The following is a 12,466-nucleotide window of genomic DNA, read 5'->3' as shown; positions in this document are numbered from 1 at the left end:
CCGCTCCCCCGTCCCGTCCTGACCCGAGGAGCGAAACAACCCCGTCAAGGGACTACAACCCACCCTCATCTACGTCACCACCTCAACCCTCCAACATGTTCTGCTTGCGAAGGTAAGCCATCCATACTTACCCAGTCGCAAAGTCATGTCTGCTAACAGCGCAATCCAGCTGGCTCCCACTCCTCTTCATCCCGACCAACGCCTCTCCCGCCTTCATCTTCCTCTTCTTCATCTGCACCTACTTCCTCAACCGACCCTGCGTCTACTGCAGCTTCCTGCTCCTCATCCTCTTCCTCACCTCGTGTAACTGGTCCGACCGTTGCTTCTTTGACTTCAGCAGCAACTGGTTCCAACCCCGCCCGCCGACATCCCTCTCCACCTCCCCGATACCCGACATCGACCCGAACGCGAGCTTCAATGCCACTGTCGCCGAGGTGATCAACTCGACTGCCAGCGCCCTGGCCGGTGCTGCTGCCGAAGAGCTGGCACGTCAAAGACAGGAGTGGACCGGCTTGGGCATCGAGTGGCTGCGCAGTCTCCTAGGGCGGAGGGAATGGCGGGTCGAGTGTCTAGACATCAACATCCGACTGTAAGCGTGAGAACAGCAAGAGGGGGAGAGTGCGTGCAAAGACTTATGAGTTTCAATGAGTTCGCGCGTTTGAGGGCAATGCCACGGCCGTAATGGGGCGGCCTAAAACAAATGTGCAATACCAGGCGGGTTTCGGATGCATACTACGGCGTTGTCATGGTGCGTGTATTCTTTTTGTACTGGATAGAGCAGGGTGGAAGACATGCTCGGGGATGTCTCCTCGGTATCGCTGTCGAGCCAGTGTTATCATCGTCCGAGTACACTTATGGCTCGAATGTATAAACAACAGGTCTTTGGATCACTGACCGAGTATGACTCCTCTGGGCGAGTCCACGGGCAGCTGAAAGGGCTTTCTCGCAAATACAAGCAGGTTTCATACTATAACCGATATGCTTGATGTTCGAGTGGTCTTTCTCTAGCCGTGTACTATGGTTTGTGACTGCTTACCGCATCAAACCATCTGACCCCGCGTCTCCCGAGTCTACGACTTTTAGGGGGTTGACGCCTGCAGTACAAACGAGTATGGTCTTCAGACTGGTCTTCATACTGCTTTCCTCTCTTCAAGGCGAGAGGGCACTAGTCCAGGTGCTCTTGTGGCATGTATGAATGGTGCCCACGTATGAAGTGAACCTGATGTAAGGTATTACTCTGGGCGGAGGTTGCTCCGTAACTTGGAAATCACATTCGGTTGGCCACACCAGATGGTGAAGTGAAATGAGAGCAAACAATCTTCCTGCGTGGCTCTGAGAGCTTCTCTACATACCCAGCGTAAAAACTTGGCCACATTGCCGAAGGGCTCTTGGTCACCCTCCGCCAGATCCTTGCCCGAGTATCTCGTCACGGTGTATATCTCATGAAGAGCGAATTCTCAACTGTCTGGGTTTCTTTCGCTATCCCTCAACTTTGCCTATACGAGTACAACATCTCGCATGCCATCTTCTTCACAAATGTTGTGTAAAGAACCTATAATGTTAACGTCGCGGAAAGATGAATCCCGGGCCACGTCCGCTTCTCTCCCTCACCTTACCTTACCTTAAGTACGTCCGTGACTAAACTATACTGAACTAATGACTCTGATAACCGTGGATCATAGTTGTGAATGATATGAAAGAGATCGCAGTGGGGATCCATGTGAATTGTTGTGTTCATAAACACATGCATAGGTACCTACTCAAAGACGCAAGCCAGCTCGGAAATAGCAATCAAGTCCCGTATCATTTTAACCATCTCCAACGCCGACAAATATTCCGACCGCCTAGGAGGTTGTGGGAAAAGTAAAATTTGGACGTGGGCAAAATCATCATGATAGGCAGCCCAACAAGGCATCCTATGCTCAACTAGAAGTCGAATTCTGAGGTCATGGTTCTGCAATTACACCTCGCCTTGAGCCAAAGCGCCCCATGACAAGTTCATGATGTTCGACATCCGTTCCAGGCAAGGCCATCACATTCTCGCCGTGGCCAGCCCGTCGAATTACATTGCCATGTATCCATTCAAGGTTAAGATACTGGGTCTGAAGGGGTCTTTCCAGACCCATCCTGATGCCGATATTCCGACAAGCTCGCAATCCCAGACATGGCCGCTGCAGGGGAAACAAGCTTCTGGAGACACGTCGCTTGCGTCTCCGCTCACGTGGGCTGTGCCGATACGCCGCGCAAACTCTCGCATGAAGAGGGCCCAAAATCAGCCTCATCGACGACACGCCGAACCAAGATGACGGAAGAGGGGCCGAGGCCTGGAACAAGCCGGCCGGCACTTGACACAGAGAGACATCGGGTTCGGTACTTAATTAAAGTTTGGCCTCGTCCCCGCGACAGGAAGTGTCACCCGTCCTGCCCCAGCGTCTAGCCCGGCGCGGCATATCCTCTATGAGCTTGGGGGCCGGATAGCATGACCCTGTCCGAGAGCATTCTCATCACGGCCGTGGCGGTGACGAAGGAGCGGAATCGCATCAGACCCACTCGATATGCCCGGGTGCGGAATCGAGGCGGTGCGGCCTCTGCGGCGGCTGTGCCCGAACCCCGGAGCAGTCATCCCAGCCAGCCCTGCCCACATTACGGGCACATGCGTAACCGTAACGGGAACACCGGGCAATTAATATCGAACTGCGGATCGTCGCGGTGGTTAATTTTCGTTTAATACCGCGATGGTGATGCAATCGGGTTGTGGCGTCAAAGATCCGGGAGGTGGTGTAAACGTTTGACAGCGCTTGCGATACGTGCGCACCGGGCCTTGATTACCATGTTTGTGATAATTCGAACGAGTGATGAGGAAGCCACGAAGCTTATTCGCCCTGCTTAACCACTTTGATTGTGGCTGCCACGATCAGGCCATGCGTGAACGAATGCGTACACTCGACCAGTGCACCGGACCAAGAACGGTCTCGACGACAACGTGACAGAAACATCTTCGGGCTTCTACCAATTGTCTCGCTACGGGGTATAGCTGTGCTTGGCGGAGCTAGCCTTCTCCATGACCAGGTTGAGCAAGAGGTGGAAATGTTTTGGGAATGATGGCCGTCTATTTTGCCTCCAAGGTGTGGTGAATTGAGGACATTTATCCCGGCTCTTGGAGACCACGGGCAGAGCCACGAGGACATCAACGCTTCCGGCGAATGTCTCGCGAAGCACTTCCCGCAACTCGGTTCAGCCAACCACGAACTCATGGCTCTGTTCTTATTACAGTGCACCCTGACCTGGTTCTCCTCGAAAGGTCATAATAATCCTGAGGCTTTGACGATTGATGGGAAATATCGTCAGATGGCGTCTGAAGGAAGGTCCAGACACGGCTCTGTTTTCATCAGGCAGCCTATGACAGATGGCTGGCTGAAGGAATTAAAACCACTCCTCCAGAGAAAAGAGATATCACAGTCCTGAATGAATGCTTGCAGACGACAATAAAGTTGTCTTTTGCTGGCCGTGGTTCATCTGCTGCCATTGGCTTAGTCCAGATTCAAACCTCGAAAGCCATGTGCCAGACCTGCTCAGCCAAAGATAGCATGGAGCATTCTTGGCCAGAAATGACTGCATCTCGAAGGATTCCGCGACGGTCATTGAAACATTCCACTTTACGCCCGACGGTCAATATGCATCAGTCGTTATGGCTGTATCCGAACATCAGAGTCCACGACTTGAGCCGGGAGAGCGGCAAGAAGCCAAGACATTGCCAATATCCAGCCGCCAACCACACTGTTTCCCCAGCCTTTCCTCGCGAAAGGAAGGCCAACACGCGACAAGGCGATCATGTCGATAAGGTGCGGTGAGCGGGGTGGGAAGGTTGCCCAGCAGGCTGCAGCTTTTGAGTTGGTTGCCCCCGTCATGTCATCACCACGGTGTTGTTACCAATCCGCCGGTTCGGTGCCGAACATGCGAGAGGTTGCCATGTTGAGATGCAGACATCGGATAGCCTTTCCCAGCTTTCTCTCCTTCCGTGCTCGCTGGTGGCATTGCTAGATCTGAATTGCTGCAGCTAGCTTGCAGCGTAGCGGTGCCGACTTCCTTCAATTGCGTGGCCAGTGACGAGTACCGAACAGTGACATTGGGACCTGAAACCATGTGCCACGAATGCGTCTGCTGCTAGCCGCCAGAGATGCCATGTTGCCGTGGGCCTAACGACTAGGAGTGCTGGGAGAGTGTCGCAGAGGCGGTAGCTCAAGCCCTGGAAGGCAGCTTGAGGGCCACCGAAGCAGCCCAGGGAGCACTGTGGCACAGCCGTTCTCGATGCTGAAAGCTCCGACAGGGAGCGCTACCCCGGAGGCGGACGATGGGCGGGCGGAGCGGAAGCGCTCTGTCGCGCCACAGGTACCTGGTGGAAAGTCAATCTGAGGAGTGTCGAGTTATGCATCAAACAGAGAGGAGTGATGGGCAGAAGGGCAGAAAAAGAAGAGACAAGATTGCATCGGACGTGCGCCGACCTGGTGCCAGACAGCCGTTGTCCCAAAGAAGGATAAGGGGTGCAGGGTTAAGGGAGCAGGGCCACGCGTCTCTGTGGGACTGTGCAGCAGCCAACGGCCAATGGCACGAAACGGAGGCTGACGCTGAGAACGCTGAGAAACAGCTGTGCCGGGGTTTTGGGCTTGGTTTTGCTGCTGCTGGCCATCCCAATTCCGTTCCAAACTTCCATCAGGCGCTGGCCGGCTGTTCTGGCTCTCTGGACTTGGGACGATTCAATCAAGTGGTGCGGTTCGTCAGCGGCCACCTCCTGTCTCGGGCGCCCATTTCCAGACGTTGCAGAGCTGCAGAGCCGCCCGCTGATCGCCAAAGGGGGATGTTCCCTGGGGAGTACGGAGCATCGCCTGCGAGTCTCTCGGATGGGCGTACAAAGACACACACGCTGCGTTCGGATGTTGCAGCATGGGATGAAATTTCGCGATTCACGAGGTGGCTGACGGGAGAGATACAAGATGACGAGCGGCTCGTATTGCAAGACTCTGTGCTGTGCGTACGGTATCTGTCTGTGGTGGCCTCTCGCGCATAGGTATCCCATGGGGCCATGGGCAGAGTCCGAGGATGACAGAAGGCCAAGCGGCGGAACGGAGTTTGCAGATATTGGTGATGTTGGGGAGGTTGAATCCGTACCGGTATGGTCAGCCTGGCGACGGGATTCTGCCAGCAAGCGACGCCGAGGATGGCCAAGATGAGGCCCCGGCGCAGGGACTCGGCTCATTGGCCCGGAGGCGCAATGGCTGGAGTTGTGAAGGCAGCGCCAAACGTGCCAAGCGGGCGGATTCGCTTTCCCAAGGCCGTGCCAGTTTGCCAATTTCTGGGAAATGGCGTCGAGCTGGCGCTGGCAGAACGGCACCGTAGCCGTAGCCATAGCCTGGTAGCCGTAGCCGCTTTCTCGCAGTCTCTTTCTCTCCCCGCGTACTATGTACGTACGGTATCGTGTCTCATCCCGTTAAGCAGATATGCAATCATCGGGATTGATCTTCGCTGTCAACCTTGAACAAGTTGCTCGCTGTGCTGCTGGATGGGATGGGACGGGTCGGGATCATGGATGATGGCTGCAAATGAGATGACGGGCACGCGACAGTCGCCAGCGGACGATGGATGGTTGACGGTCGACGGTCGACGTCCCATTCGCTGGGCATGGAAAATGCGCCCGTCATCGATATCTTGTCGGTCGCGGGGGAGCGAATTTCTGTTGATTACGCCCAGATTGGCTCGGAGGTAGGCGACAGGGGCAGCATCCATTTGATGGGGGCCGGCTTTGAGAATGGAACTTCCATTGGGAGGAAGGGTTGGTTCCATTGTGACGTTGATGCCAATCCATGGCCGTGGACCGTGGTGGTGTGTGGTGGTGGTGCTTGACCTTGACCTTGACCCTCGGGAGGCAGGTGCTCTCCTGCCAATTTCGATGTCGGGAGCACCGCAAAGTCCGGGACCGGATTGATGCATATTTTGTGATGACGCATACCCATCTGTCCCGCGTAGTGCTTGCTTCTCTCGTCTGAAGACTTTTCTGCTGACTGCGGCTGAACGAGAGTTTATTTGTACGGTTATACATGCTGCCTTTGCATCTGCATCTCTGCGCCTGCACACGCACAAAACGCTGCAGCTGATATATCAGATGATTCTATGTTATTACTGGGACAGACATCCCTTTGACCCCGAGATGTGCCATTTTAGCGTGCTTTTACCGGCGAGTGGAGCAGCCTTCCCTCTTAGGTAATCCAGGTAGTTATGCTAGTATCTGAGAGGCTCGTAAAACGCTCACTGAAAAGTTATTGGCTTAAATCCCTGACGGTTGCCGCTTCGTGCCAATTGACGCTAAAATGGAGCATCTCGGGGTCAAAGGGATGATGGCCAGTCTAACGGCACCAGAGCTTGGGCTAAGAGGGTTCGGGTAGCCAGAGACAACGGCGGTGCATGGGAAGATCGGCACGATAGTGAGCGCCTCTTGGGAGACATGCCTGTACTTGATAAGGTAAGGTGAGGTATTGTGTATCGGTTAAGTGCAAGGTGTCTCTTAGGTCGGTGCTGACGCCGGAGCCACTCCTTATGCTGCCAAGACCGCTAGCGGCTTATGCGGCGACCGGGACCAAGAAACACCAAGGAAGGAGAGCACACGACCACGACACCCTCCCCCCTGGCCCCGTCCACCTTGTATCCCCTCCCCTGTCCAGCCTGCCGTCTGCAACTGCAAGTCGACTGTCCAGTGGCTGTTCAGTGGATGAAAGGGGCCTTTCCGAGCGCTGTAGGCGGGAACCCTGCGACCTCACGCGATCATCTCGCACCTATCGAACCTCTCGTCGTTCTCAACCTTGACTGAGGGCAGTGAGGTGACTCGGGTCCATGGCAGTCAACTGTGAGCCACAGGAATATCAAAATCTGCCGTCTCCATCCCGCCCCTCCGGGGCCCGGCCAGTCCAGCCCCAAGCTTCTTTTTTGGTCGCCTCTTTTAATTAACTCTATGTTCCGTAAATGGGTGTTTATCCACCCCCCGCTGGAGACTCGTCACCTTTTGCAGTCGAAAGCGCAGCTTGTCACTGGCTCCCGTGCGCTGGTTCAAGGCTCAAAGACTAGGGCCTCCTTTTCCTGCGCGGGATTACGTATGCCACTAATCATGGCACATACGCGCAGACGTTGGAGTTGGATTTTTTTTTTCTTCCTCCCCTACTGGTGCAAGCCAAGGAATGTGGGAGGACGTCTGACGACGAGTGAGACTGGGGACATTGGGGACACGGGTGGCACCACAGCCGCAGTGCCCTCACCAGTCACCACGAATAGACTACTCTACCTTATTGTTGCGGACTGACTGACTGACTGACTGACCCTTAGGTATTACGAATGGAGGTATCCATCTGTCGGGGCTGGTGACGGTGGTACGTAGGCGCGAGTACGTACCACAGTTTATCTGGCGGCGGGAGACTCCCTGTTCCGCCCTGCCCTTGTCTTGCTGCGTACCTTGGTCCGATGTCTGGGCTGTTCAGTCCGATGTCTTGTCCTGGTCGTCTTGTCTTGTTTGGCAGACAATGTTTCTTTGGGGAAGGGTCTTTGTATGTTCGTGGTGTGAAGGATCCAATGTTGGAAAAAAGTGCCATTCACTGTCAAGATGCAGAGAAAAAAGGAACGAGTCTTCGGAAAGAATGGATCAGAAAAAGACGGCCCAGATCTTGGCAAGGCAAACAGGGTCGCAACAAGTCAAGAACTACTGGATATCCGTAAGGTATGCATCTACTGCGTACAGATATCTAGGTAAGGTAGGTAGGTTACCTCTGTGAGAAGGCGGGCCTCGGGAAGCAGAGGCAAAGGAAGGAACGGTGGACGCTAAGGCAGGATGATGCGGCAACACCCACGACGTGCAACAGCCCAACGCCTCCTCCCCAGAAAACGCCTCTCTCCCTCGCTGCAGACACACCTCTCGGCGAATCCCTCTCCACCCCCATTGGGAGTCCACGTCCACGTCGGGAGGAGCTGGAGACTACCCTGGACGTGGAGTTGGGGACTGGCCTTGGCTTCACTCACTCACTCACTCACTCCATGTACTCCTCCTCGCCATCCCATCCCACATTTACATATCAGTCTCTGCCTCGCCCTGCCCGCGCTTCACACATGTCCACTCCGGTTCCTCCTTCTGCCTCTACTACTTCTTGGCATTCACCTACTTCAACGTCCCAGTTTGCTAAAAGCCTGGACTTGACATCGTCTGCACATCCTCCACATCAGGGTCCTCCTCCATCTCCATCTCGTCTTTCCTATCGTTCCACGGCAGTCACCGCCTCCGCTCCCGCTGTCGACGCTTACACCGAACCGCCCACCCACATCAACAACTTATATCGTCTCGCCTCGCCTCACCGGCCTCACGATACCCACAACATCGAGACCGCGTTTACTGCAAACAACCTCCCGTGCTTTTCAGTTATTACTGCGCAGTGATACCCCTCGTCAAGCTTGGTTATCAGTCGCCTTTGGAACCGCCCTCCTTCTCGTCTTGGCTTTGGACCTACCTCCTACCTCCATCGTCTCCTATCCACTCGACGACTTCTTGGCACCGCGAACCCTCCCGCCCAAAATTCGAAACGACCCAAGAGTCCAACGGACGGTCCTTTTTGTTACTTGGATTGGCAACTCTTTTTCTTAATCATCCGTCCACGAGGTCGACAATTTGCTCAGCAACCTCACCACTCACCAGAGCAATACATTTTCACACCCGCCACGATGCGCTTCAGCTTCGCCCTCCCCATCGCCCTATTGGGCCTTACTGCCACAGTCGCCGCGGCGCCCTCACAACAATCACCCAACGCGGCATCACCGCCAGTCGTCGCTAAGCGCGCAGACACCAAGTACTTTCACGAACCCTGCTGCGGCGAGGAGCTGGGCCACTACGACATCCGCTACTTCACCGAGGCTGTTCCCTACGACGAGCACCGCGTCGTCCTGCGCAACCTCATCCGCTCTTACCTCACCATCACCAAGAAGCTCAACATCGAGACATGGCTCGCCCATGGCACCCTGCTCGGCTGGTGGTGGAATGGTAAGATCATGCCCTGGGACTACGATCTCGATGTTCAGGTCTCGACTGCAACTCTCTACTGGCTTGGCCAGAACATGAACCGTACCGAGCACGAGTACGAGTGGACCGACGCCGAGGGCAACCCCCAAAAGGACCGCTACCTGCTTGACGTCAACCCCCACGGCACCGACAAGGACCGTGGCGACGGCCAGAACATCATCGATGCCCGCTGGATCAACATGGCTAACGGTGCTTTCGTCGACATCACCGGTTTGGCTGAGCGCGACCCCTCTGGCATGCCCGGCGTCTGGAGCTGCAAGAACTACCACCGCTACCGCACCACCGATCTCTTCCCCATGCGCGAGACTGAATTCGAGGGTGTTCCCGCCATCATTCCCTACAGCTTCGAGCGCATTCTCTCCGAGGAGTACGGTACCAAGAGTCTGGTCACTACCGAATGGCAAGGGTAAGTCAAGATCTGCGCGGAATTCCGTCCGCCTATTTAAGCTTCTTCTGTGTCGCAACTAACAATTACTTGCAGACACAGGTGGGAACCTGAACAGAAGGAGTGGCTCAAGGTGCAGCAGTCCTCCTAGAAGGCGACGGCGGAAGACCTTGCGGATGATCTCGAGTGGTCAAAGTAAGGATCGTATTGGATTTGGATCAGCACAAGCGATGGCCGCGACTTGTCTTTTTTCCACAAAAAGCACATGGGCATTTTTATATTTTTTTGGCGGCTGCATTTTGCGTTTTGCACGCTTACATGCATTGGTGGCGTTCCGGACATGGTATGGCATGGCATGAGATTAAGGTGTTCCAGGGTCAGGGATTTTTGACAGGGAGGACACTCGGGCATTACCTCCCTTTTTTTTTCTTTTCCTTTTGTCACATTATGAAGATGGAGAGTATCGCTACGATGAGCATCGCCCGTTGGGTAGATATGGCGTGCGGGCTGGTTGCCATATGAAATGGAACCATTCGCAAAGCCACTAGAGGAGTCGCATGTGCACACTAGATACCCAAAGATACCGAGGTGCCAAGGACCTCGAAATGAACATTTGACAAACACTTCTGAAGTTTTGTGTTGCATCGTGTTGAGTTGCATCATGTTGAGATTATCTTTCCTCGCTATGAAAGCCCCCAAGCCAGCTAGTACAGCGACATCATAGATAATATTTACCAACGCCATCGCAATGCCCAAACCCGACAACCAAAACAACCTAGGCTAATGTGTATAAATGCAGACCATGACCAAACGTAGGACTCAAGGCGATGCTCCTGAATCCGGCTTTCCGCCATCCCTCCTTTCCATGTTCATCTTTTTCAGGCGTTCCTCGGCGGCTCTGGCCAGAATCTCCCGTCGGCTCAAGCCCTTGTTGTCAGCGGCGCTTCCGCCGACAACGAAGTCGCCTCCTTCCCAGCCCCCGTTGTCCTCGAAACCTTCCTCCTCGTCCTCTCCAGCCGCATAATAGGATGACGATTGCCCGACGGTCTGCCCGCCGTGCTTCCAGTCCGCGGCGTCAACCTCGCGCTCGATCTGGTGACACAGGTCCCAGAAGTTCCTGTCGTGAGGGCCGTGGATATTGTGCGCCAACTCATGGCACAGCGTCTTTCGAATCGTCTTGTAGTCCCTGTATCCGTCATGCGCATCCGTCCTCAGGCGCAACTCGATGACTTCTCCCTGGTTTCGGTTCAGCCCCAGCAGCCTCGTCGTGCCCTCGTGGCTCGACTGCGTGTTTGATAGCGGCTCCATCTCCGTCAGCAGCCCGACGCTGAACTTGTGCTTGACCATCGAGGCGCGGATTCCCGGGTCTTCCTTCAGCTTCTCCAGCAGCGCCAGCGACCGCTCCGGGTTCGGCAGCCCCGCCAGCGGCCTGACGGACAGGAAGGTATACGTGCTGTGCGCCTGCGACCGCGCCTGGTCCCGCCTCCGCGACGGGCGATTCGCCCTCCGAGCGGCGCTGCGGGCGGCGTTGCGGCGTGCGGCGAACTCGGACGCGGCCTGCAGGGACGCAACCTCCTTCGCTTCGACGCCCATGAGCATGATCTTCTTGCCCTGCAGGTCGGCGAGGGACATGTCGGGATCCTTGAACGGGGGCTTCAGCAGGCCGAGCTTCGGGACGATGAACTTTTGATTGGAGGCGGGAATGGAGAGGGTGTCTTCGACATCTTCAGAGAGGTGCGTGATGGTGCCGTCGCTCGGAAATTTGAAGGTGTGCGGGGTGTTGCGGTGGGTGAGGGTGATTGTGATTGCTTCGTCGGCGGAGTCATCGTAGTCGGACTCGTCGCGATGGGATTGGGCCATGGTGGGGTGGGTTTCGTGGTTTCTTTGAGCTGTGGTGTTTGAGAGACACTAGATCGGTATGTATGCAAGTATTCTGATGCTGTGGGTAGATGCGACAAGGTTTCGAAGATTGAGAGATGCGCTAGAGATATATACAAACGAGATGACTGCGTAGAATGTGCAAGAAGGCGGCGTTGGGGGCGCAGACGCGAACGCAGACGGTCACCGGTGAGGCCGTCTGGAGCGTATTCGCAGTGTTTGTCATTCAGGCAGCTTTGTAATACGTCACTCGCTGGCAGGTGGACTCCGGGCATTCGGGCTGGACTTAGGAGTGGGTCCGAAGGCACCAAGGGTCGGGTGGTTCTTTCCCGTCAGTGCTCTCTCCGGAAGCCAAGACACCGGGAAAGCTTCGGCCAATCCGAGAGATTACCTCAGCAAAGAAGGGCAACGGAGCAGAGAGAAACAGGGACGGCGTCCACTGCTTCCGCGAGGCCGTGGCTCGGGCTCTCATTGGTTCCTGGTTTGCTGAGGTAAGTGACTGGGAGGCAGCTAGCGAAGTGGACCTATCCTCGCGGAAGCGGCAACTGGCGGGAATGCACACTCACGCTAGCACCCAAGCACCTGCAGCGCTGCAACACGGCTGCAGCTGTCTCACAATCCATTAGCTAAGCCGAAACCAGGGACCTGCCTTAGGTAAAACAGCCAACAGCCAGCCAAACAGGACGCGGCGTCGCTGTCAGTGCTTCGCTGCCACTGGTCGAGAGACGAGAGGTGCCCTACCGGGTTGTGGCTTGGCCTGTCGGTTCCAGCTTCCAATGAGCGTGCAATCGCGTTCGTGTCCTTTCGACCTCCTGGAACCACGGTCCCAAAAAAAATAGCTGCCAGCTCTGCCGCACACAGTTGAAGCTCCCTCCCTGGACACATCTCAACGCCAACGCCAACTCATCGATCGCGACGACAGACGACACCGGTCACCACCACGACCACGACGACAAGAAACACCACCCATCCGCGCACTGCGAGTCTACGCCGCTCCGAGGCTGCACCTGCTTGACCACAATCCCCGCTGTTGAGGCAGCTTTAAGCTCCGATCCGACTCGACTGAAGCTCCCGTCTCCCGTCCACTGCGACCGATCCCG

The 12,466-nt window shown here is 55.6% G+C and overlaps 3 protein-coding genes across 3 annotated transcripts; 2 read left to right on the top strand and 1 right to left on the bottom strand.

Annotated features, from left to right (window-relative positions):
- Window positions 1-95: 95 nt before the first annotated feature.
- On the top strand, window positions 96-593 carry GCG54_00002871 (uncharacterized protein; the record flags this gene model as incomplete). Its single annotated transcript, XM_045402953.1, has 2 exons — window positions 96-112; window positions 170-593. The coding sequence occupies 2 exons, from the start codon at window positions 96-98 to the stop codon at window positions 591-593; spliced, it is 441 nt and encodes a 146-aa protein (XP_045264684.1).
- Window positions 594-8,748: 8,155 nt separating this feature from the next.
- GCG54_00002870 (Protein MNN4) lies at window positions 8,749-9,639 on the top strand (the record flags this gene model as incomplete). The annotated part of the gene is made up of 2 exons (XM_045402952.1): window positions 8,749-9,509; window positions 9,585-9,639. 2 exons carry the CDS (start codon window positions 8,749-8,751, stop codon window positions 9,637-9,639), a joined length of 816 nt encoding a protein of 271 aa, XP_045264683.1.
- Window positions 9,640-10,307: 668 nt separating this feature from the next.
- On the bottom strand, window positions 10,308-11,348 carry GCG54_00002869 (Ubiquitin and WLM domain-containing metalloprotease; the record flags this gene model as incomplete). The annotated part of the gene is made up of 1 exon (XM_045402951.1): window positions 10,308-11,348. One exon carries the CDS (start codon window positions 11,346-11,348, stop codon window positions 10,308-10,310), a length of 1,041 nt encoding a protein of 346 aa, XP_045264682.1.
- Window positions 11,349-12,466: the final 1,118 nt, after the last annotated feature.

The sequence above is a fragment of the Colletotrichum gloeosporioides genome, assembly GCF_011800055.1.
Source record: "Colletotrichum gloeosporioides strain Lc1 chromosome Unknown consensus_42, whole genome shotgun sequence".
Taxonomy (NCBI): domain Eukaryota; kingdom Fungi; phylum Ascomycota; class Sordariomycetes; order Glomerellales; family Glomerellaceae; genus Colletotrichum; species Colletotrichum gloeosporioides.
The sequence above is the reverse complement of the archived record's forward strand: the minus strand, read 5'-3'. Positions and strand labels throughout refer to the sequence as shown.